This window comes from Apis cerana, linkage group LG7 (genome assembly GCF_029169275.1).
Source record: "Apis cerana isolate GH-2021 linkage group LG7, AcerK_1.0, whole genome shotgun sequence".
Lineage (NCBI taxonomy): Eukaryota > Metazoa > Arthropoda > Insecta > Hymenoptera > Apidae > Apis > Apis cerana.
The window spans coordinates 3,623,116-3,649,632 of record NC_083858.1 but is presented as its reverse complement, the minus strand read 5'-3'; the positions used below and the strand labels follow the sequence as shown (position 1 = coordinate 3,649,632).

At 22.2% G+C, this 26,517-nt stretch overlaps 1 protein-coding gene across 2 annotated transcripts in view; it reads right to left on the bottom strand.

Annotated features, from left to right (window-relative positions):
- LOC107998470 (uncharacterized) overlaps positions 1-23,337 on the bottom strand; it is a 110,690-nt gene extending 87,353 nt beyond the window's left edge. Inside the window, exon 1 of one of the 2 annotated variants that reach the window (XM_062077700.1) lies at positions 22,908-23,337. In XM_062077700.1, the coding sequence (XP_061933684.1) occupies positions 22,908-22,971 (64 nt within the window). In that variant the 5' untranslated portion in view covers positions 22,972-23,337. The remainder of the gene's footprint in view (positions 1-22,907) is intronic. The other variant, XM_017057772.3, reaches the window with a different exon arrangement.
- Positions 23,338-26,517: the final 3,180 nt, after the last annotated feature.

Below are 26,517 nucleotides of genomic sequence, written 5' to 3'. Positions count from 1 at the left end.
ATTGGTCCTACGTTTGAACAATATCGATTAATATTTCTGTATAAGTTTAAAGTGTCGACAAAATTTTCCACGAAAAAGTGAAAAGAGAAGTCAACGCCAAGACTAATTATAAGCAAACATCCAATATGCTGGTTGTTAAACGTTGTAACTTGTCTCGTAACTGTTTGTACAGTTAATAGTCAAAGCTGTTTTCAATAATATCAAAATGAATTGGTTGATTTCGATGTTAGACTTGTTTACAATGAAGGACTTTTTCAAAATTGGATCAAACGATTTGAATTTTTTTTTAAAAATATTAGGAGGATTCAACTTTACTTCTTCTGCATAATTCAGTAATAATAATTCAAAAAAATGTTCTTTTACACATTATCTAATAAACTAATTCTTCTAATATATCTCAATGATTCAAATCATTTGATTTAAATTTAAAAAAGTTATCCCATTTTAATAATGAAATGTAAATGTATTATTATAAATCGATTAATAATACATTAGTAAGCAGAAATAATTTACAATTGCTAATAAAAATATTTTCGAATATTATTTAACAAGGAAATTCATTAAGTCGAAAATCCTGATTTTAATAAAACTTTCTAGAACATAATGGTTGATTACAAATAAATCTACAATCTTTTTGTCGATGAGAAATTTCTTTCAGATGGTAAAATCCTCTAAATTATCAACATTTTTGATACGAATTCATCTAGGAATTTTTGTATACTAATAGAATATTAAATTCTGGATATTTTTTAAAAAATAAAAAAATATATTACTTTTATAATATATACAATATATGTAGATATACATATACAATAAATGTCAAAAAAAAGAAAAAATACAAAATAATAATGAAAGTTTGGAAAGCCAACAAAATATTGGATTAACTTTGAGAAAACTGATTTATTAAGAAATAATAGATTGTTTGAACGAAGAAAGTTTGAAAACTTGATTAAATCTTACCTATTGCTTAAGAACAAGAACAAAATTGAAACTAATATGCAACTTGATATTAACTTGTATAAATTAAAGAACTTAATATTTAAATGTTTATATTAAACTTTAAGAAAAAATTAAATTTAAAAAATACTGAATACTATTCTTTAAATGAAGATTTATATCAAAAAATTTATGAAACGACTAAAAATTAAAAAATTAAATAATTTCTAAATATAGATATTTATTAAGTAAAAATTAATCATTATTATGTATCATTAATAAGTAAATATTTTAATAAATATTATTAAATATTATTACATTATTTTAATTACATATTACGTATTCGGATAATCGATCATTTAAATGACTAAACTAATAATTATATTCCATTGCAATTATTAATTTATTTTCAAACTCAAAATGATCTTCATAACGAAATTTCTATAATTTATATATCTTAATTAGAATTTAAATCCATTTAAATGGATATAATAAAAACATCTTAACTATTTAAAACAGTTTTAAATCAACTCGATCAATAATTTCATATGAATTAAGCGCAAGATATCAAATTAAATATAAAAAAAAAAACAGAAATATTAATAACAAAATAAATGGAATGTATAAATAAACAAACAAGCATAAATTGCCATGAGAGAATATAGACTAATGAGAAATTAATGAACAATTAAATCAATTATTTTTATAAAAGAACATCGTTCTTTAAAAAATTGAATCTTAAATTATTCAACAAACACCGACCAATTATTATTTTATTATTCCAACGAATACGATTATATTTGTTAATAAATGTATCAGTTTGAATATTTTATATCTTAACTATTTCTTAATTATTAAAATTATCAGTAATTATAAATTTAATTTTTTTTCACTTTAATTAAATCTATATTATAATGCACATTTAACTGTAATTTTTATTTGTATTTCCATATTTAAAGAATGTATTAAAGCAAAGTGATAAAAAAGTACATAAGAAAATTTCTTAGAAAATATTTAAATATTTGAATCCAATAAATACGAATAAGAATAATAAATTATAAACAGTAATTCTTTTAAATAAAAACCATTTGAAATAATTCGAGTTATTCGATTGAAATATTGCTCCTTTTTTTTTTTAAATACTTCACTCATTTAAAATCAGTTATTCAAAACGAAAACTTGACTCATTTTTTTTGAAGTAATTTCTTGAAGGAATTTCTTTTAAAATCGTTGCGATGATGACACAATGACAAGAATAGAAAATTATCTTTTATTGGAGATTGCTATAGCGTCATTAAAATAAATTAAATTTCAATATATTCGATATTCAATCTCTTAATAAAATTTTCATAAAACAATATATATATTCTTTTATACATAGATGATAAAAAATTCGAATCATGTTGAATATAATTCGAAGAACTTTTAGAAGTTTTAGTGATTTTAGAAAAGAAAGTATTGAAAATTTCGATATTTTTCATACGATAGAGTTGAACGTAGGAAAGTTTTAACAAGTAAATAAGGAAGTTAAAGTAATAAAAAAAGAACAGGCGTGCATATATTAATCATCAATCCGTTTCTTTTATTTAATTTTAAATTCTAGATTTAGTAATTAGATTTGATTCTATTATGTGAGTAATGTTACTGAGAATTTACGAGAATACTATTGAAACTTCTAAAACTAACAAGACTTGTGTAACTTTTGCAAGAGTAATCAAGACTTCCAAGAGTTTTGGAATTGTAGTAATTCGAATCTCCATGCTCTTTAAATCGTTTCGAAGTTGAGATCGATCCAAAAATAAAGAAATAAAATAAGCATGTGCATAATACACAAGCAATATTTCAGATAACACATTACACGTGCAGATGCGTTATGTTCCATAGAAGATTTATGCATCTCGAAACTTCCAGATCCTTTAGAGCATATTTTAAAGTTTGCACCTGTGTCCGCGTGAAAATTATTCCACAATTTAAAATTCACCGCAGAACTTTAAATTTTTATACACCTATGTAACGGCTTGTGTCAATGAAAACATAGCGGAAGATGTCCTTCGAGATGATTAATCAAGACAGATGCGGTATTGACACGTACGTAATAGTTGATGACATTAGATGTATGTATAACATTACTACGTGTAGAATATCATATGCACTCAAATTATTAACGACACGATGCATAATACTTGGAATGAGCTCAAATGGAACATATTTGATCGAGAAGTTAATAAGCGGAGATGAGAGACGAAGTTTCAAACAATATCGTTTCTAACATTTATATTAATTGAAGGACAAGGAAATAAATATGGAAGGTGGCGAACTGAAATAGTTTAAAAAACAGATGACAAATATATGATATATTTTATCCTTTTTTAATCTAAGTTTTGAAACGAACAATTGTTAAATATTCCTATAATATTAATGAAATAATTTATTTCTAATATAAATTTATATATTATTATTAATATAATTTCGGTTCCACATAATTATATATTTCATATTAATTATTTATTGTGAAGTCCTCTTTTTATATTGAACCATTTAAGTATTATTACAGATATTCAATACTGATCTCTTATTTAATTCTTTATATAGATTTCCAGAACTTGAATCCTTAAAATTTAACGAAAAATCTCTCTTTTATTTCCTCGCAATGGATAGATATATTTCTGTATACATGATCAATTGGAAGTAATACAAAAGATTAAATTTATTAAAAAAATTTTCTTATATAAATTCTTCGATATAAAGGGGAATATTGAGATAGTATAATTTTTCTATAAGTACAATGATAGAAAAGACATTGAATTAATTTTTTTTTAAGATTTTATTAGAAATCTATATTTTTTATTTATAATATAATAGCATTTTTTAAGATAAATAAAATGATCTATCATATGATATCATTCCATAAAATACAATTTCAGCGCAATGCGGATAAATTAGCGTCATTTGATACGATTAACCGAAACAACAACGTAGAATTCAGTTAATGATTGTTAGCATTAATCTAATTCCTATGAATCTCATTAATATTGTTTTATCTAGAACACGTGGCAATACATAGATGACGTCTGTAATGTTTTTTTAAAATTATTGAAATTTCAAATCGTTAGTGATAATATAATTAATTATTATTTTTAACTTTTCCATACTCGATAATCGAAGATATATTATAAAGTTTTTTTGATGAATAAAGAATATATCGTATCAAAGAATATCAATCGATGTACGTATGAACAATAAAAACTGAAAGATTATTTAGCAATATACACATAGAATGATTGCAATGAGAATCTTGACTTTCGCAAATAAAACTGCAATACAACTCCGACCCACATCAAATCATATTCTCAATATATATATTCAAATATTCAAGATATATGTAGATATAAAATTTACAAAAAAAAATATTTTATAATTAAAATATTTACAAGAATCACTATCATTCTTATCCAATAATTAAGGGATCGAAACATATTGACATATTGTAGATTGCACGATCATGCAGCATTCTATTTATACTATAAAGAATGTTATCATATGATACATCTTAATAAGTATTATTATACAATGAATAAAAAAAGTAAAAAAAAACAAATAATGTTTTGTTTAAAATCTAATCATTAATATCTATCCTATTGCTTAATATTTCATGTCAAACAATATTTTATTTTAAATAGATTGCTCTATAGATATAGATATAATTTTTAAATCACATCACGAGTGTTCAGAAATATTGGATGAGAATTAATAGCAAATAGTTTTTATCTTTAAAATATAATATTTTTATTTGTAAAATTATAATGGATATTAATAGTTGAATAAAGAAAAATAAGTTTTTTTTATATATCGTATACAATAAAATACAATTTGTTAAATGAAAGTTACAATGTATAATATCAATCAAGAACTTTCTAACCATACGAATATGGGTTACTCATGCAACGTGGGTGACACAGAAGGAAAAGAGATCTTGATTTGGTCACGTAATAGTGGAACTTCTACATTTGGTCACTCACTAACGCATTGTGAATGCAGAAATTCTTTGTGAATGGTCAGTAAAAAGATAATCAAGAATTTCATCATTGGCCTTGATTTAAAAACTATATCGAATAAAAAATATTTTTTTAAGCAATTTCAATTATATATAGCAATTTTTATATTATATACAACACATATTTGCGAGTTTCGTTACTATTCATTTTGTAATTAAATCATAAATTTTTTTGAAACTAATAAAACGAAATATTTATAGAAACAGAAAAATCTTTGATATTCTTTACGTATATTTCTTAAAATATATATTATATCATATTTTTGTAACAAATTATATGAATTACGTTCAAAAAGATAATTCTTTTTAAAAAGTGATTCTAATTAAATGGCGTGATATAGGAACAGAAATGCTTGTTGTTCATTGGTCAAAACTGAATCTGATGAGTTAACGAGGAAAAATTTATATCTATAGAATTATTACACAGCGATAAATACGTAGAAAAATGCAATAAAATCGGAATGTGACGTTGCATTTTTCATGTTAGTTATTTAATATCAAATTTAATACCACGCCAGTGAGAAAATCAATTAGACAATTTATCATACATACATATTCAGAATGTATAAAACGTATCAAAAAATTATACAATATTCTTTTCTTATGAATAAATTTTGATTGCCAATGATTTATCCAACAATTATCTCATTTCAAATCCTCCGTATATTCTATCACTCATACTATTTTTTTAAATCACTATTCAACTCTATTCAATTCAATTCTATTCAATTCTAAACTCAAATTTAAAATGTAACAAGTATCGTTTCCTATTTAACGAATGAGAGATCTTGTTAAAACGTTTAATTCGAAAATTCGAAATCCAAAAAAAAAGGATCGAAGAAAAAGCATAGACAATAGTCGAATACATATACACATATATTTATATACACGTGTATCGATAATAGCTAGAGGGGCGAGGAACACTTTCGTGGTGTCGCTGAATTGCGGTTACACGCGTATGCGTGTGCACGACGAAGCAGCCCGCAAGGCCAGACCACGAGAAGCCTCTTGATTGGTCGTGCCGGCATCGTACGATGGTCCCGTCTCGTTATAAATAAGATCCGTTCCCTCACTCCCCACAACAATCACCCGAGGTGGCCCGGTATCGCTACGTCAGCACATATATACGTTTAACTAGATACACATGCACCTTGACAATATCGTGTGCACACATGAGTCGACCCTCTCTACACAGAAATGGAAAGACGAGGTGAACAACGAAGTGAGACGTGCGTACGCCAACAGCGCGCTAACCAAGATACAGCTCGGACGGTAACACAACGGGAAAGTGTATCGGGTTAATGAAACTTTCTAGCCGACGCGATAGTCCTCCGCCGCGGCGGATTCTTTAATAACGATTTCCGCTTACGTGAGTGATTAAACATATCGATGTATATCGACATGAAGCGAAAAGAAGCGACGTATTATTGACGATGCCAAGAAGATATATTAATAAGAATGCGAGATAATATGTTGTAGAATATTTCGAGTAACGATTAGATCTAAGATCTTTTTTTACTATAATCGTGATTTAGTATAAAAAATATGATTTTTGTTTCATTTTAATTTTTTTATATCTTGAATTATTTTTGTTTCGATAAAAATTATTAATATACATTATCGAATCTCTTTTTTTTTTACGATAGAAAAACATGATTGGATAAATTGGATAAATTCAAAAGATTGTATTGTCGAAATAATAAATAATTATAGAAAATAGATGAAGTATAAACTGAAATAAATTTAAATTATCTTAAATTATTTTAATTCTTTAAAATTAATTCTAATTTTTTCTCTTCATAAAATGACATTTGTTAAAAATTTTTAGTCATGATATATTATGCAAAATACGATGCTTGTAATTTGATACATATGTATGTAATTAAAACAACTTAGTTGTTTTAAGTTAGTGAGAAGCTATTATACTTGGAATCGTGAGTTGTTCTGTAATCTAATGTTTGTTAAACTTTCCTAATTGTAACTTTCTATGAGAATACATTTTACACAGATTACGATTTGAGATTTGATAAAATAATGATAGTAATTTATTAATATAGAATGCAAAATCATGAAATTCATAAAATTTATTTTATGATGAATCAATAAAATTTAAATTTTATACATATTTAATATCTGATATATTTTATATATTTCCATTGACATTCTATATATATTTTACTATATAATTTATTTTCTTTTTTATAATATATATTTTATTTTATTCTCACAAATATCAAAAAATTATATATAAATGTAATTATATGATAAATATCAAAATAATATAAATATAGAAAAATAATAAATAATTTAAACTAAAAGTTATGAAAAATTTTTTACAAAATTTAATTTTAATAAAAAATAAAAAAGAAATTTAAGTATTATTTTTATTATTAAGTATTAAATTTACATTTAAATTTATATTATTACACTAAAAGTATATTCTAATGAATTTAATTATAAAAACTTGTTACATTTTTCAATTAATATTGTAATTTAATTTTTTTAAAAATCCATGATTATAATTTTAATACAAAAATTTTAATAATAACATAAAATTTTGTAATAAAAACTTGTTCATGTTTAGTTAATCTAAACTTGTTGTTTTATTTTACATGTATTATTTTATTCTATATGTTGTATTTTTATATGACTTTTTAATTGCAACAGTACATTACTGAAAAAAAAAATTATTAATAAATAGGAAGTATTTATTTATAAGCAAGAAAATATTAATTAATAAAATTTCAATATTTGTGAAATATTGTATTTCTTAAAATATTATCGAAAATAAATATAAACATTTTTTTATACTATTAATTATAAAATAAATATGAATACTTTGTATTTTTTTAAAAATATAATTCTAATTTAAAATATAAAAAATATAATTCTGATTTAAAATAAATGATTTGAACAAAACTTATAAATTTTTATTTTATGCAGTTTTTATTATCCTATTTATATAAAATATATATATATATAATTTTATATATAAATTATATAAAAATTATATAAAATTTTATATCAGTATAAAATTTTAAACAAATTAATTAACAGCTCAATATTTTTACATTTTTTGCAATCAAAAAGTTCGATTAATTTGTTGATCTTGTTTCGAATTTTTATCAATCTTGATTTTTATTCAAAAACAAAAAGGAGTTTAATGTATCGAGAATAATTATAGTAAGATTTAATTGAATAACGCATTGACAATAAATTTTCTTATATCATTCTTTTAAACATATTTTAAATATATTATCATATACATATTATATCATATACACATTTTATTACACTTATTACATATTACATTAAAAGCAGATATGATTTATTATTTTATAATTTATTTCAATAATAATTTATCGATTTATAATTTGTAAAATTTTTTCATAAAAGCGATTATTTGTAATCTATATAATGTATTATCATTCAAATATTCATTATCAATATTAATAAATTTTTTAATTAATTTGTGATAAGATAATTAAAGAATATTTAAAATTTAAAAATCCATTATTTATAATTTTATTCCAATTATCTTTAATTACTGAATACATTATATTCGATGATAAAAATAAATAAATAAATCTTTTTTGTCTAATCTACTATTTTGAAACAATACTTTTACTTAGTATATTTATACGCAATACACATCTATTTATTATATTAAACCCATTTAATATATATCTAATATACTTTATACAGTGTCTCATTATTTATGATATAATTGAGCAAAGGATAATTCTTCATAAAAATATAAATCGAAAATCAGAAACTTTATTTTTGACTAAATCAAATTTGAAATTTTTTCAAATACAATTAAAACTAATTTTAATTTTCGATTGGATAGGAATAAACTATTAATAGGAGACAATTCTAAAGATAAAAATAAACAAAAAAAATTAGTTTTCGAGAAATTAAATTTAAAAATTTCTTAATTATACATTTTACGATGATTTTTTCAAAAATAAAGATTTAAACGATAAAATTTTATCTTTTTGCTTATTTTCATGTGGATAGAGAAGAATTGTATCGATCAATACTGGTTTCAATCTCTCGTTGTAACACTTTTCTTTTTAATAAAATGAATATAACATTATTTTTTTTATTTAAAAAAATAAAGATTAATATTGATCAATACTGGATGATCTACTGACCATATTGATTGATTATCAATATTGATCTCCTATATTTTCTCTATCTATCATTTGTGTTCAATCGAATTAAATAATTTCGCTTGTATGTAAAAAATTTCCAAATTTAATTTATTCGAAAACGAAGTTAAATAAACAAATTTTATTTTTTCTTTTCAACTTTTTTTATTTTTTCACGAAGAATCATCCTTTACTCGATTACATCGCCAATAATATATTGTATATAGTTATATAATATTATAAAAAATTTTAAATTATTTATAACATTAATTGGATAATAAATATTCCATAGAGAATAGGATAACGAATGGAATAATGATAATAAAATTGATCGTGCGATATCCGGTTAATTCGCAAACAACAAACATCGAATAATGTCACTGTGTAAAAACGCATCAGAGCAATGAAATCATTTACGTGACAATGAATGCTTTATCACTTGAACCTCGTTTCTGCAGACTAAACACAGACGACCATTCCAGAGATACGTAATCCGCGTTACGTATAAAGCGTTATCTATATTTTTGTATCTGGAATATATTTTCTTACGTTAGATAGGAATTGGTACATAATCAATGAGACTGCTTCGAACGAAAATGAATGAATTTTTTATAAAATAATTGATTAGATAATAATATTTCTTAATATTATACTATATTCGTGTTGAAATTAAACTTTCTATGAATATGATTTTCAATGAGAAAAAAAATCACAATGATTTCTTTGAAATTGGAAATCTGAAAAATATTTTAGAAAAAAATGAATATTTTTATCGAAAAAAATGATTGAAAAAATGCTAAAATTTGTTTTAGAACGAGAAAAATTTTTAATCGATTTTTATATTTTTTGATAATATTTTAGGATTACAAAAATAGCATTTATAATATAGAAAAAATCGGTTGAAGATAAAACAGATTCTAAATAAAACATTAATTTGTTTTTACAAATATGAATTATTATTTATCAACAAGATAATTAATGAAACAGATATGACGTAATAAGAATGACGTAGTTTTCAAACGACGTAGATAATATTTTCTTCATTTCGTTAAAAAATATTTAAAACTGTTTAAATAACAATCAATCATATTATCTTATTAAAATTTCTGCAATAAGGTCAAATAATCTCTCTCTAAAATCAAAATCATTAAGTTGAATAATTTAGAGTAAAAATCATATAATAAATAATAATTAAAATGAAATCAAAAAGATTTCAAACAAAAGTCTTACAGAGATTAATAACAAAATTTATTGTTAAATCCTGTATGAAAGAAGAAAGTTTCTATATCTATAAACTTAATTTCATATGCTTTTCATGATGCTAATCTCGATGAATTGCAATTAAATTTTTCTGCAATATATTAGCTTAATATTGATATTTATATACTGAATATTGTTATTAATCATCATCTTTCTTACAAATAAAATATTAGAAAAAAATAGAAAAGGAAAATGTTTTACCATTTCCTATAATCAATATAATGGTATTATTTTTATTACTAACCTTCTTCTTTACTGCAAATCAAATCAACATCTATTTTTATCATTATGAAACAATATGCATAATCTTTAAACAACATATATCATATATATGCTATAAATTAGAAATATAGCATCATATCTATTGTTGAAAAATAAAATATTTATTGCAATCTGTTTTTCTGCCATTCAAATAATATACATATATTAATTGTAAATAATATTAATAATATAATTCTTTTGCTAACGTGTTTAAATTTTTATTTCTAATATTCAAAATTAATATCTATAAATATATCTAGTTGATTTAGATCGCATATATTTTGCTTTATCTTTTATTAAGAAATTATCTTATAGTACGTAAAACGTTTTTGATAATAAACAACAGCAAAAGATATATTGTTTAAGCTAAGTAGTATCAATAAGAAATGTTTGTAAATATTAATCAAGACGTGTGTTATTATAGGACTTTGTCATCTTATGACCTTACGAAGGTTACTATGTACGTAAATAAAATCATTGACGCATACTTTCATATTAAATAAATAAATATTTAAAAAATATAATTTAATATATAATTAAGAATGATTTTATTTATTATTATGTAAAATTAATTATATAAAAAGAATGTTGTCGAAATCAATATTTCAAACTTTATATATATATATATATACATACAATGTACATATAATTAATACAATAAAGATCGAATATTTCGCAAAAATTATCTTATTGTTGTAAACAGCTTGATCCGTGAAATACGAGAATAAAATATAAAACAATTTGGAGGATAGAAATGATCCATATTACAATAATATAGATACAAAGTATGATATCATCATAACTTTATTTATTGTAATTTCAATTGCTCGCACAATGCTTTATATTTTATTTTCACGGATAGATATTAACAATATAATGATTTCTGTTCGATTATACTCAAACTCGATTGGAATTGAGATATCTCAAGCCTGTTACAATTCGTGAGAAAATAATTTTTTGATTTTTACCCCTTATGCTGCATTGCTTCCTGCGTCTTTATATTAACCTTGTTGTGTTTTTGTATTTGCAAATTTATTTTAACAAAGATAAATGACGATTTCATGCTTACAAAAACATCATCAATACATATGTATAAATAAAATTCTACATAAATAGTGGTAATGTTTTTTTTACAAATATCTCAAAAATTAAATGGCAATTACATGTACAAAAAGAGATATGAAAAAAGATATTCAAAATATTAATTTATACGTATTACATTCAAAAATTATTGAAAAGAAATATTCTTTTATATAATTGATAATTTGAGTATTTATGTCGAAATATTTTTCCAATATATTCTATTCGATCAGAGAATAATAAATACGATTATCAATTTAAAATAATAAATTAGAATAAAAATACGTGCAAACGTTATTATTCGATGAAACTGTTTTTCATGAAAATGCGCTTCATCGATACGTCATGAATAATTTTAATGTCCTCTTTACATAATTATTTTTATCCAACGATCAATGATAGAAAGTAATTTATTTGTAGAAAATTCGTAACGAATTGCAAACAAAACTGTTGACACTCGTTCGAGAAAATTGATTCAGCAGATACAATTTTAAAATAGAAATCAGAATGGGATGATCCATGAATTTATTCAACCGTTTTCATTCGGCTCCAAAATGTTACAACATTCATGCGTTTTCGAACCAAATAATATATATATATATATATATATATCCTGTTGAGCACATTAATTGTAAAAATAAATATATTTCAAGAAAAATATTATGATACTTTCGAATAATCGCGATGTTTCTCAATTTTTACAAATATTAGATTAACGTAAGTTAAATTATAAAAAGTTAATATACTGTATATATGTATCAAATAATACGTAAATGCTATTCTCATTGGTAAATATTATGATAATTCATATATTATTTATTGGAAAACCATAAAAGAATTTTGAAATGAAAGAATGAGCAGATATTAAAGATAAAATTCAATAATACGTATTTATTTTTGTGGGAATGAGAAGGATTGATAAAAAAATATGGGAAATCGTTTTACAAATTCAATTCTCATTAATTAAACTTAAAGTATTTTTTAATCAGAAAGAAAGAAGCAATGAATATGCTTATTATAACATTAAATATATGATATGATAAACAGCGTAAGTGACTCAATATTCGATGAAAAATTATTGATACTATAAATTATTACAATTTTATAAAAATCATAATCAGCCTAAATATTTTAAAGCGTGAAATTTCTATTTTTACAATGAATTCTTTTTTTTTCAAAAATACTTTTCTTCTCAAAAATTTCTGAAAAATTTATTTTGATTGAATTCATAATAAACCTAAAGTTTTTTATTTATAATGAAAAATACAATTTTGAATATTGGAATTAAACAATAAAAGTTTATTTAAATTTATATCGCTTTAAGCTATATATTTGAAAGAATTAGCAGAAAAAAATGAAAAATCGTTTAACAAATTCAATTTATATAATTAAGTTTGATGTATTTTTTACTTGGAAAGAAAGATGCAATGGATATGCTATTTTTATTTTATTATAAGAGTATATATAGTAGATATAATAATAGTAGATGTACATGTACTATTATGTATTATTATGTACATGTAATATATATATGTGGAAATTTTTAATCCAAAAATTACTTCTTATATTATACATGAGAATTTATTTTTGAATAAATTAAATTTAAAAAAAAAGAATTAATAATCAAATAAACAAAATTGACATTTTGTTTTTTTTAATAAAGTTATCAACTAATACTGTAACAAAATCTAATAATTTTCAAAAATTTACTTTTCACTATCGAATCTAAATCATAACTTTAAATTTCAATAATCATCCAAAAAAAAATGAATTTATCTTACATTTCAAAATAAAATCATATAGCAATTAAACTTGTTGACCGATAAATTAAATACTATATATATAATATAGTAATATATTTTAATAATCTGAATACGATAATGTTTGACTTAATGTTTATTATCTTCGCCGTAATAGACGACGCGACGCCAATATTCCATCATATTGCCGTCATTAGTCAGAACTTGATACTATAATTCTGTATTATTTGAATTTAATGGCAACAGTAACAGCAGATAATAATAAAATAATACGTTTAGACAAATTCAATATGATAATTTCTGCATCACACGAATTACATGTAATCTAATAAATGTAATCTAAAAAAGATAATGGTCTATCGAATTGAAGCAAAAATAGAAGGAAAAAAAAATAAATTTCATACTGGATACGCGTATCAGTAATTTCAGACGATTCTGAAATGGATAAATTCTCTGTTGACCATTTTTGATTAAAATCAAAAGCATTTGTTATATTTAACAGCTTTCTGGAAAAATATTATAAGATTAATTAGAAGAATTAGCCATATATCCAACATTATAGCGTATTTGTATTATGATTATCAGATTGTTGAATTTCAATTTTGAATTTTAATAATTAAAAAAATATTATACATACAAAGCTTTTAAAAAAAAATTATATTTTTTTCAAACAATCATAAATTCAAAAATCAAATATAGATACAACATTAACATATTTATAATATTTCATTAAAATAAAAGATATTAATAAAACATAAAGATATAACAAGTTTTCGTACAATAGAATATTGCTAAATAAATATACAAATGAACAAAATAATCATTTTATTCATTGATTTTAAAAGTTATAAAAAAATATTAATATTTTTATAATATTTTATAATACTCGAGGTTCATTTGATTATGTAATTATATAAATTATTTGAATTTTCTGAAAAATTCATTACAAAAATGTTATTATAAAATATGGAAATTTAATATTCCGACTATCTTTAGAAATATAAATTTTTTTCTCTATTTTTTTTCTTCCTCATGTATTATTGATTAAAAAGAAAAAAGAGAGTCTTTTATCTCGTTTAATTTTAAATATCTTGTCAAGTCGAAAAGTTTATGCAAATTTATATTTTGTTCACATAAATAAAAAAGTGAAATCTAAATAGAAATTTTTTTCATCAAAATATCATAGCAAAAAGTGTTTTACTTTATACATTTTCGATATTTTTCAATATTACATTTTACAATTTATATCTTCAAATTTCCTACAAATGCATAAAAAAAAATATACTCACATTTTTATCACAAATTTATAAAATTATTAAAAAAATTATTGCATAACGAAATTCATAAAAATCAATTTCGTTGTTTGCTATACTAAAGCAAAATGACCGATGTCTAAATGAGTCTTGGCTCTGTTTAACATGGCGACAGATGAATGACCCTGCCAAAACAACCCTGCTTTTCACGTGCCAAAAAATTTCCTGGTCGCGCGACTTTTTTCTTGGATCGATCATATGTATATGTTCACGATGCAATTTCACACAAGTTCACGATAATTATAAATAATTATAAACTCAAAATTAATTGAAATATAACTTATGAATAAACTATATTTACAAATTGCATTTTAAAATTTTATTTATTTCAAAATTTGAAACTAGAAAAATTATAATCATGAATAATAATTAAATATATTCGCAAAAACAATGCATATAAGAGTACAGAAATCTATGAGTGATATCCATATTGATCCATATTGATCATCGTTATTGTAAAAAAAATATGAATATATTAATTAGAAAAATATTTTATTACAAATATATTATTCTTCAATTTATAACTTGTGTTTTAATTTTAAAAATTGTAATATAAAGATTCAAATTATCATTTGAATAACATATGTAAAAATGAAGTATCATTGAATATTGCAAAATTTTAATTATATTCATTAAATTACTTTAAATTGTCATTTTCTACCAACAAAAATCAATTAAAATTAATAAAGATATAATTTTAAAACAATTTAATTTGATGGTACTCTAATTGAATTTTGAATTTGCAATCGAAAGAATATTTTATATTACTTTAACTCGAATTTAATTATTCAATCAATTATCACTTCCATCAAGATTAATAATGAAAATATTTATATACAGATATAATATAGCGAGTTCAACTAAACATAATTTAAAGCAAATAAACTTCTAACCTAAATTATATGAAATTTGTACTCATTAAATAAGTATTTCACCAAATTAAATCTAAAAATTCTTATAATAAATTATAACAACAAAAGTTGAATACATTCATTCATAAATAAATTTTATCAAATATATATATATATATCTATTTATATATATATATATATATATATCTATTTATAAAATATTAATAAATATTAATAAAGATTATTAATTAAATATATATACGTAATAAATACTTAATAATTTTTCCATCTACAGATTTTTAGTAATTCCAAATATAAAAAAATCTAAAATTAACTCAACTCGATTAATATTGATTGATTGAATAATAATTTTAATGTTAAATACAAACAAACACGTTGAAACATACAATTAAAAGAAAGAAAAAAAAAAGAAATTCTGAATTCAAGTAACATTAACAAATAAAACCTGGACAAATAAAAACTGGATTGCAATAGTACCATAACTCAAATTTTCGATTAATTATAAATTAAAACATTGAAGAAATATGATCGAAATTAATGATACAATCATTTAAAAGCAAGATTTCTTACGTGCAATTCTTAAACGTTTACGTATACATTCGAATATTTCATACGATTTCAATAATAAATAATTTTAAATATATACATAATTTTACGCGTATACATATTCTATATGCGTATATGCATTTGAAATACTACGCATATTAGCGAATCGAATAATATAACCCGTGATAAACAAGTATTTATTTTATTATTACTTATTTACTTATACTTTTTGAAATAATATTATATAATGTCTGACGCTTGTAAGAAATCTTAAAATCGAATTTTTTCCACGCGCATTCGTTCTACATCGCTTCCGTATTCATCGAAGAATTTTCACGCCTTGATTACACTATAAAAAATATATGTGCAAAAAGTAAAAATCAACAAACGGAACGGTAGAATGGAGAAGAAACGAAAGTGATATAATGTAACGCGATATAACATTGTTTCGAAATAATCTTTTATCTCAATATAAGCATCCATATGTTGTTCGAAGTCGGTCAGAAATTGAGAAATCCGAAAACAAGTGAAAAACCCATAAAAACGAGAAACCTTTACATCCGTTCAAAATCAACAGTGACAGAATGAGACACCATTCTATTCTTTTCCAAAGAATAAAACTCGATTTATTCACTCTACGACTTGTCCTCGTTCTTCCTTCGAGCAAGCCGAATAATATTATCCGCAATAAACAACTATCCGCCGCACAACGTCTGATGCTTACGTGAAATCAACAGATCACAATTTTTTCCACGCGCAGATTTCGCTTTACTCCTTTTTTAAAGAGAATTTTCACACGTTGATCACATCGTGAAAGATATATGTACAAAAAGTAAAAGTGGTTGACAAGTGGAAGGATAGAACGATGGAGGAGAAACGAAAGTGATCGAAACACGAAATGTCAAAAGCATAGAGGTGACGTCTGACCCAGTATACCAGAGGTTAGGTTGTTGCGTTGTTATTTGCGGCTATAATTAAAGGGGCCAAGTTTTGATATCTCGAGGGTAACTTTTAGACTCTGATTGTACAAAGTCGGCCAACGGTAGTTAAATTGTAATTGACTGGGTCGGAAGGATGCTATACTCTCTTCTACCTAAAGAATTTGCAAAAGAACCATCTTAATTAAATTCCATGCATTCTGTATGTTAATCCCTATTCTTATCCTTTTAACCAAAGAAATATTTTTCATAAAATCCTTTTAAATCTCGTAAACGCACATCTATCATTTTTCGTGCGAAATTTATTTATTGATAATTGGAATGAACGAGATTCGATAATTGATCGTAGTCTCGAAACAAATGGAATTGAAACGTAAAGAAAATGAAAATTTGCGGAAGATAAGTACGTTACGAAGCACGCTGTGTGAACTTCAGTTGACGATTTAAACAAGAATGAATAAGTTGAATAGCCATTGTTCGTATTCATTTGTGACCACGCTTTTGAAACGCTTTTTACTTCCTGTGACCCTTAAAGAACGATTATGCAATATTCTTGAAAGAATTCTTTGAATATACAAGAGCTACTTTGCTTCATTCAAAAGAATGGATTTCTAATTCAAAGATGGGTCATTTGTATATTAGAGGTCAAAAAACAAGTATATTATGCAAGATTTTCTACTAATGAATACTTGTAAAAGAAAAAACATACAACAAAAACGAAATCTTCAATAATGTAATATTTTTCTTTTCAATAATAAATAATTTTATTTATTACAACATATTATTTGTAAAGATTCTTTTAAATTTTTTAAAGATGCATATATTTATTATTTTCGGAAGATTGGATAATTTCAGTCAGTTGCTAATCAGCTGCTTTTATTTGTAAAAAAAAATGCAATTTTGTACAACACTATCATTCGTGGTTGTCGGACAAGATTTTACATTATCAAAATCTAACATCATATTTTCATTTACATATTAAAAAGAGAGAAGGTTAAGTAGGAAAGAATTAACACGATTGCTACGTTTACTGTACGTGTTAAGGACTTTTTCAATTGTAAATTGTGATTTTTACGGTCATATTAAATGTCACGAATTTTATCGTCCTCGAATCGTCATGGCATTGACTTTGGTATTGATAAGATATCACGCTGTCATGTATTGTCATTACAACGAAACTCGTGACATTTAATATTGCCCTGGTGACGTAGCAATCGTATTGTGTTACTCCCTCTCCTATTAATTTTTTCTCCTTCTTCTATTCCCAAATAAGAATATGACATCAGATTCTGAAAATCAAGAATCTATTAGTAATGTGATTAATTAATATCGTTGATAATAAACATTAAGTCGTTTATCGTATCTTAAGCTTTTATTTTTGTGTAATCTATATGAATGTTTTCGAATATAAATTTATAATAATCGATTTTTAAGAAAGGCAAATTAGTATTAAATTAATATAAATTCATATTAATATAAATTATTGATATCAATCTCATCAAATAAATATTTTTAATATCACATTTGATTTTTAATGACATTTAAATTTAATTCAATATATTACTTTAAATATTTGAACGTAAGATATATGATAATAAAAAATATAAACGAGGCAAATTAGATTCAAGAATATTAATCTATATTTTATTAGCTTACGAAACTAATAAATTGTAAAAAAGCTAATAAATTATAGAATTAATAAGCATAAATTGTTAATGAAGCTAATAAGTTATAGAAATAATAAGCATAAATTGTCAATACAAATATTTAGTGATGAAAATAATTCAGATCTATCCCTAATTTTTTTATTAATTTTTTTATTTTTTTTATTAGAAAAAATGGGTAAAATTACTTTTTTTGATTTTTAGATTTTTAATTTTGTTACAATATAAATTTACTTCACCATATTATTAGACGGTACATATCGATATGAATTATAATTTTTAAAATTCTATTTTATGATATTTTTTTTAAATTTAATAGATAAATTTAATATTTTTTACTATATGAATATTTTTTTTCAAAAAAGCTATTAGAATTGCCAAACGCATGAAAATCTAAAAGATATTCATTAACAATTCAAAAGATATCTGCGATTAATCTGAAATATTTAGAATGTCATTGCCTATATTAGAATCATTTCTAGGACACCTATGATATTACTTAATCTACTGAACAAAATTTTAAAAATTAAAATAAAACCATTACATATTTTGCATATTGTTATCTTAAAAACGATAAATATTTCAATTTTCTATTAATATATTCTTTTGTATTTAGAGTACTTATTGTTTGCGATTAATAAAACCCTAAAAATTTGAAAAAAATATTCCATTGAATAAAAGAAGAGAAATGTTCTTCCTGTCCCTCTGTTGTTCCGTGAAATTTTTCGTTAATCGCGAATAGTATATACGTACAAGAATATAAAATGACTTATAAAATGACTTTATTCATAAAAATATAATTTATGTGAATGTAAACTGTTTCTAAAATTTCTTGACATTTTTATAATATATACTAAAACTAAAAATGAAGGGTATAATATATATTAATATAATGAACATAATTTTTAATTTCTCACTTTGATCAATATAATATTTTTGAATCCTTATTTTCTTGTATGTGTATATGCTATTACTATTAAAATACAAAATTAATATATTGAAAATTAATATATAAATTATTAAATTGACTTATATTTTCTACGACTCGATACTTAATTAGATATTTAAAAAAATAATGTTTATTCTTTTATGAATTTATATATATATATATATAGATATTATAGAATTTACATCTCAAAAGCTATAGCATTTTTTAAAAAATTTATTCTACGACTAATACATCAAAAATTATTTCGAAAATAAAACAAAAAAAAATAAATAAGTTATATAATTATTATAATATAGAAATAGATATTATATAATTATTTATAAGTATATAATATAAATAATAACATTTGATTAATAGTGAATTAAAAACAATGAATGAGAATTCATTTCAACATTGACGCAACAAAAAATGATACCAAGATGATCGGACATCCGCTTATCTTGCCTAAAAACATAACCATATGGTTGGTTTCGAAAAGAGAAATATATGGAATGTATATAAATACTTATGCATTGAGAAACCAGATCTTGCAAGAAAAAATAGCGAAGATAAAAATAAATCGAGGATAATTTTAAAACATAAATAATAGTTCTGTGCGAATTTGAAAAAAACCTTGACGCGTTCTTCAATACGTACTCCAAGATAGCGATAGAATCGATCGAAACAATTGCCTTCTTACATTAAATTGACCTTTTACATTAAGATAGAAAATAGGCCTCTAGGGTCATTGAAATTATTTGACATATATTAGTGATATATTAAATTAATTTTTTGAAATTCTATTTATTTATTTTTTTATTATATATTATAAATTAGATATAAATAAATTAAAAAAAAGATTTTATGATATAATATGATTTCATTATTAAATTAAATTATAAATAAATAAAATTAATTTGTATATGAATAATAAAAAATTATATATGAATAATAAAAAATAATAAAGAGAAATTAATAAAAAATATCTACTTTTTTATTTTATTTTATATTTTTTTTATATAAAATGAATTTTATTGCTAGCAAATAAAAATATAGAATCTTAAGCCACTAAAAAATTATTAAAAGTAAAAATATCCACATGAGATGATTTTAATCATTTGATATATATTAGTTAAAAAAAATTATGTTTAAACGAGGATTTTTTACATTTTTTTCAATATTTATTATTTTTAATTAAAATATAAATTTGTCTTATAATAATTTGCCTAACATATGCAGAAAATATATACGAAATATGTGTTGTACAACGTAAATAATATGCAAAAAATATATAAAATTAAGTATATTCCTTTAGAATTCTCAAATGAAAAAACAATTTTTATTTCAGTTTCATTTTTAAAAATTATTTTTTATAAAAATATATACAAATATCTGCAATCTATTATTACGAATATAGTTATAATTTTAATATATAGTTATAATTTTAATATTAATTAAAGATTATATATACGTATATAACATACAATTTAATATTTCTTATTCATATATTTTTATTTTATACAATATAAGTAGTTTAAATTTTTAAATGATTTACGAATATTTGCAATTACGATTATAAAAATCAATTAATTAATTTATATTATTATGAAATTTATTAAATAAAAAATAATAAGAAATATTCTGCTTTTTTTTTATTAAAATTGAATTTTCATTTTTAAATTTTTAATTTTTAATTGTAGATTTAAAATATATTTATTATTTAAAGAAATAAATAAAATATTTAATGACGGATAAAAATAATTTTTAATTGATTTTTAAATTACCATTTCAATAAAAACAAAAATTTCAAAAAAAAACAAATTATCAAACATCTGTCTATGAAATTATCTTTGATGATGCGTTTTAAAAAAAAAAATATTGAAAAATGGCAAATTTTCTAGATTAAATTAAATGAAAAAAAAAAAATAAGATTAGTTTGTTCAAGAATTTCAAGTATCGGATTAGTCCCATCGCTACACTGTTAAGGTAAGGCCAGGCGCACGCCCATCTAAACGTCCAATCACCAACGGCGACGTCATCTCGTACGATGTAACGGAGAGACTCACCCACGTGGTAAGCATCGTGTTATTTTAGTATCGCATCGCGAGAAAACCTACCGATTACGTTCTTGTTCTCAAACGATCATTCTAGAATCTCATGACTAATCTTTTTACAATTCTGACACAATCGTGATGATTTTTTCATTTAGTCAGAAATGACATTTTTTTTTCCATATCAATTTCGATATAATATTTCATTCAAAATTAATGTTAATGAATAATAAAGGCATTGCAACTGCGTATAACAATGTATGACGTGGTTAATTTTCAATATCGTAAACATGTTGTAATTGAATTTAGCATTTCATTTAATTGGTCAACTAAACATTATTTAAAAAAACAAAATTATATTTTACTTTCAATAATATTTTTCTCTGATTATATTTTTCATTAATTATGGTATTTTTAATGATTTTTAAGGAATTCAAATACTAATATGACGAAAACATTGATGAATGAAATATATTGTTATCGTTAATATGAATAATAAAATTTTAAAATTAAAACTGTAAATTGAAGTATCTATGTGGTTAATAAATTGTACGTCAGATAAATTTGACTGAATGAAATGGACACAGCAGATATTGCGTAGGTCAGTTAATCATTTAGATATCGAGACGCTGTGAAACATGTAAACAAATTTAGAATTTATGTAAGAATTCATAAAAAAAATAAGAACTTTCATGACATATCACAGGTGGTTATTAAAATTATAACCACATAGAATAGAATGAAAATATCTAAAGATAGAATATTCACACGGCCTTTAATGCATTCTAGTATTTCAAATTAACATAATTTAAAAATTAAATTGTAACCTCCACGACATTCTCTTTGATACGATGAAATCGAATTGCAATCAACATCACTTTTAACGTACCACGCTACGTTAGCCGTTAAGGAACATAAAATTTTTTAAACACAAATACACCTTTCCTTGAAATGTCATTCAACACAATCGAGTTTGATTGTCAAACTTTGTTGACTGAAAATCAGATAAACTTGAAATCCTCGAGATCACATGAAAAGTTCAACGAAATGAAAAATAAATAAAAGATATACACATATAATAATTACTCACATGAATAAAATGTAGTAACAATCAGGGCTAGCCAGGATAATTGTTTCTCCACAACTTTTCTCATTTTTAAACTATCTTGATGACAATTGTTTCACAAATTTAATCTTTTAGATTCACTAGTGAAAATTATGATGAATATAAAAAAATTTAAAAGACTCTTTCGCACACCGATAAATGTTATCAAAGCTTTAACATACGTCGCTTTGGAACTTTATTTTCTTGAAAAGAATGCGCCACACGCACGTTTAATTTCTCTAGCACAGTAAACGTTATTCTCAACTCACGAAGACTATCATATAATACATACGATCCGTACTTCGCAACCGGCTGTGCACGACTAACTCATAGAAATGCATTTTGGCGGCATAAAGCTTTGAAGGCATGCCAAATGCGCATGCGCGGATCGCTCACGCCACCAGACTTGGTGGGGTATTGAAACTTCTTTCTCTTTCACTATGACTCCGATATTTTCTCCGTTACGCTATTTTGTCAAAGTATGCTGATGTCGGTATCATTACAGCTTTCCTTTCGAGCAAGATCATTAATTGAAAACCTTCCCGATACGATGACGGAATAAGACTTTGTATTATCACGAGGAATTTAATTAAGAACGTGCTTTGTTGATAGACAATAATAACGGATAATTAGCGGATTTAGGTGGACTACACAATCTAACTGCAAATGCAATCTCTAATCCTGATGATATGATCTTTTGCATTTCGTGAAATGTACAACGACAAGTATTGATTTCAATAAAATTTTAATTACGTTTAAATTTTTTTAATTAAAAATAATAGTTTCGTTATGATGTTCCATAATTCCAATTATGAATCTCCCTAGGAAATTGTCTAAAAATTAATTATCAATTTTTTATACATTTAAAAATATATAATTTCATTTTAAATGAATCAAAATATAAATAAAAAAAAGTAGACTGAAATAAAATAGTAACAATAAGAATATTTATTCTACTAAAAAATCAAAAAGAAAAAATTCATTAAAAATAAATCTTAAACTATTAAAAAATAAAATTTCTTTAAAAAGAAATAAAAAGAAATATTTTTAGTGTATAAATAAAAATAATATTTTTTAAATATCAAAATATCCTATTTTATAGATGCAATTAATCTTAATTTTCTTATTATTATATATTAGATCATAAATTTTTATTAGATCTATCCTATATTTTATTAGGTATCTATCCTATATTAAACATTTATTATTTATATTATTATTTTTTATTTATTCAATGGTATTTTTTGTACAAAAATGATCATTATCGAATATTTTTGCAAATTAATAATGTATTATTTTTCATTTTGCAATGCTTGGATAATAAATTAGCTGATTTTTCATTTTTAATATTTAATAAATAAACAAATTTTTTAATATCTATCTATATACTCTATTGTAATATTATGTTATAATATACCTTTACAATATTTTACATAAATAAAAATGAAATGAAAAATGAAAAATTTGCTAATTTTTCATCTGAATATTACAAAATAAAGTAAAAAAAAAATATTTTTTTAATTTGTAAAAATTCCAATATATTACAAATATATATTATCAAACTAATAAATTTTGTGTCGTTTTATGCAATAAATTGAAGCATCAAAGCTAAAAAAAAGTAAATAAATATAAAACATAAGGAAAAATAAATTTGTCTAAAACAAAAATAAAACCATTATTAAAAACTATTCATTATTAATAAAATAATTTTTAATATAACATAAAATGCTTAAATTGTAAAAAAAATGTTTGTTTTATGAAATACAATTTAAGTTTTATAAAAAATTACATTATCTTTTAATTTAAATTTGTTATAAGTATTCGAATATTTTATTGATATTAAATTTAATTTTTATTTTATCGTTTATTATAGATAAAATTATATGCATTAATAAAATTTAATACATAAAATTTATATTTTTATTAATTGTAATGACTACTTTAATGTATTAAAGGATGATCAATTTAATTAAATTTTAATAAATAAATATACGCATATAATTATCTTTTAGAAACTATCAGAATATTAATTTGAATTACCGTACATGTACATGTATTTTTGAAATTTGTTCTCGTCATTACCGTTAATAGTATTGACATCATATTATTATTTATTATTTATTATTATTCACAATAAGGAAGAAATTTGTTTGACAGAGAAACAATCTTCGAATCTTTTACAATGTTTTATTCTTCAGGTTCTCTTAGAATATAGAAAAAGCTTATTACACAAATAAAAATTATTTTTATTTACCATAAATAATGTCAATTCAATATGTTTTTATATATTGGCAAAATTCTTTTAGAGAAAAAAGAATAATGAAAGTTTGATTTATGTTTTGGAATCTGAAATTGGCAGAATATTATAATGAAAAGGAAAACTGTGACTTTTAATTTGTGAATTTTTTTAAAATTCCAAAAGTTCTTTGAAATTTTGAAATTTTTTAATTGACAGACCACAGAGAGAAAATCAATTTTAAATGGGTGACACATACTAGTATTGCCTGTAGAATGTAATTTTGTAACGAGAGTCGTTTGAGAGAAATGTTCTGAATTCTAACTGAATTAAAGCAGTTATTATACTACATACGAGGTGTGAATGGTCTGAATATTCAAGTACAGTTGCAATTACAGTAATTAGAGTTTGTAAGATTGTTCAGAAATATTCTGTTCGAGAGATACTTTTAATGTTTAAGTCTATTTGCGTTTTCGATAAATTCATTAGAATTAAAAGAAAAAAGCCTATATTTTGATTATTTAAAATTTTGGAAATAAAATTTTAGAAATCAAAAATTAGAAAAACTTCAAGTTGTGAATTATTTTCGTTTGAAAGAAAATACACATGATGCAACCGATTTGTAGAATGATTTTAATTTTGGAAACGATTTTTATAGTAAATAAGATTATAATAAACATCTCGATAATTCGAATCTTAAAAAAGGAATCGAAATTTTCATATTTCGTTTTATATAAACAATTATTATAATAATTATTTATTTATATAATTAAAGATATAGTACTCCTCAACAATTTTAATGATTTTGAAATATATTATTAAAATCATCATTTTAAATATTATTTTGAAATCAATGAAATTATCTCTGTTCCAAATAATTACTCTATTTCTTTATATATCGTATTTATATTTTTTTTAATTACTTATGTTATATTCATTGTATATATTATATATACTTTTTCTTATTTAATATAAAATATTTATAATATTTTATATAAAAATGACTATTAACATCATTCAAAATATTTCTAAATTTTTATTAACTTTATTAAACTTTATTAAAGCATTCAATTAATCAATTAATCAATTTTTCAACCAAACCCAATCTTCTATTTCTAGTTTTAAAAGTCAATTTAATTCTTTATTAAACTATTCCTTTTTCTTCTTGTTATTTCTTTATATCACTTCTTTATACTACTTTTCACTTCTTTATACTCTACTTTATACTTCTTTATATTATTTTTCTTGTTGTTTATACATTTGAATTGAGTTGTATATACATGAAAATTTATTTTAAAGAATTAGTCTTTTATCAATTGTTTTATTTATTGATATTATTTGATCGTTTGTAATCGTAAT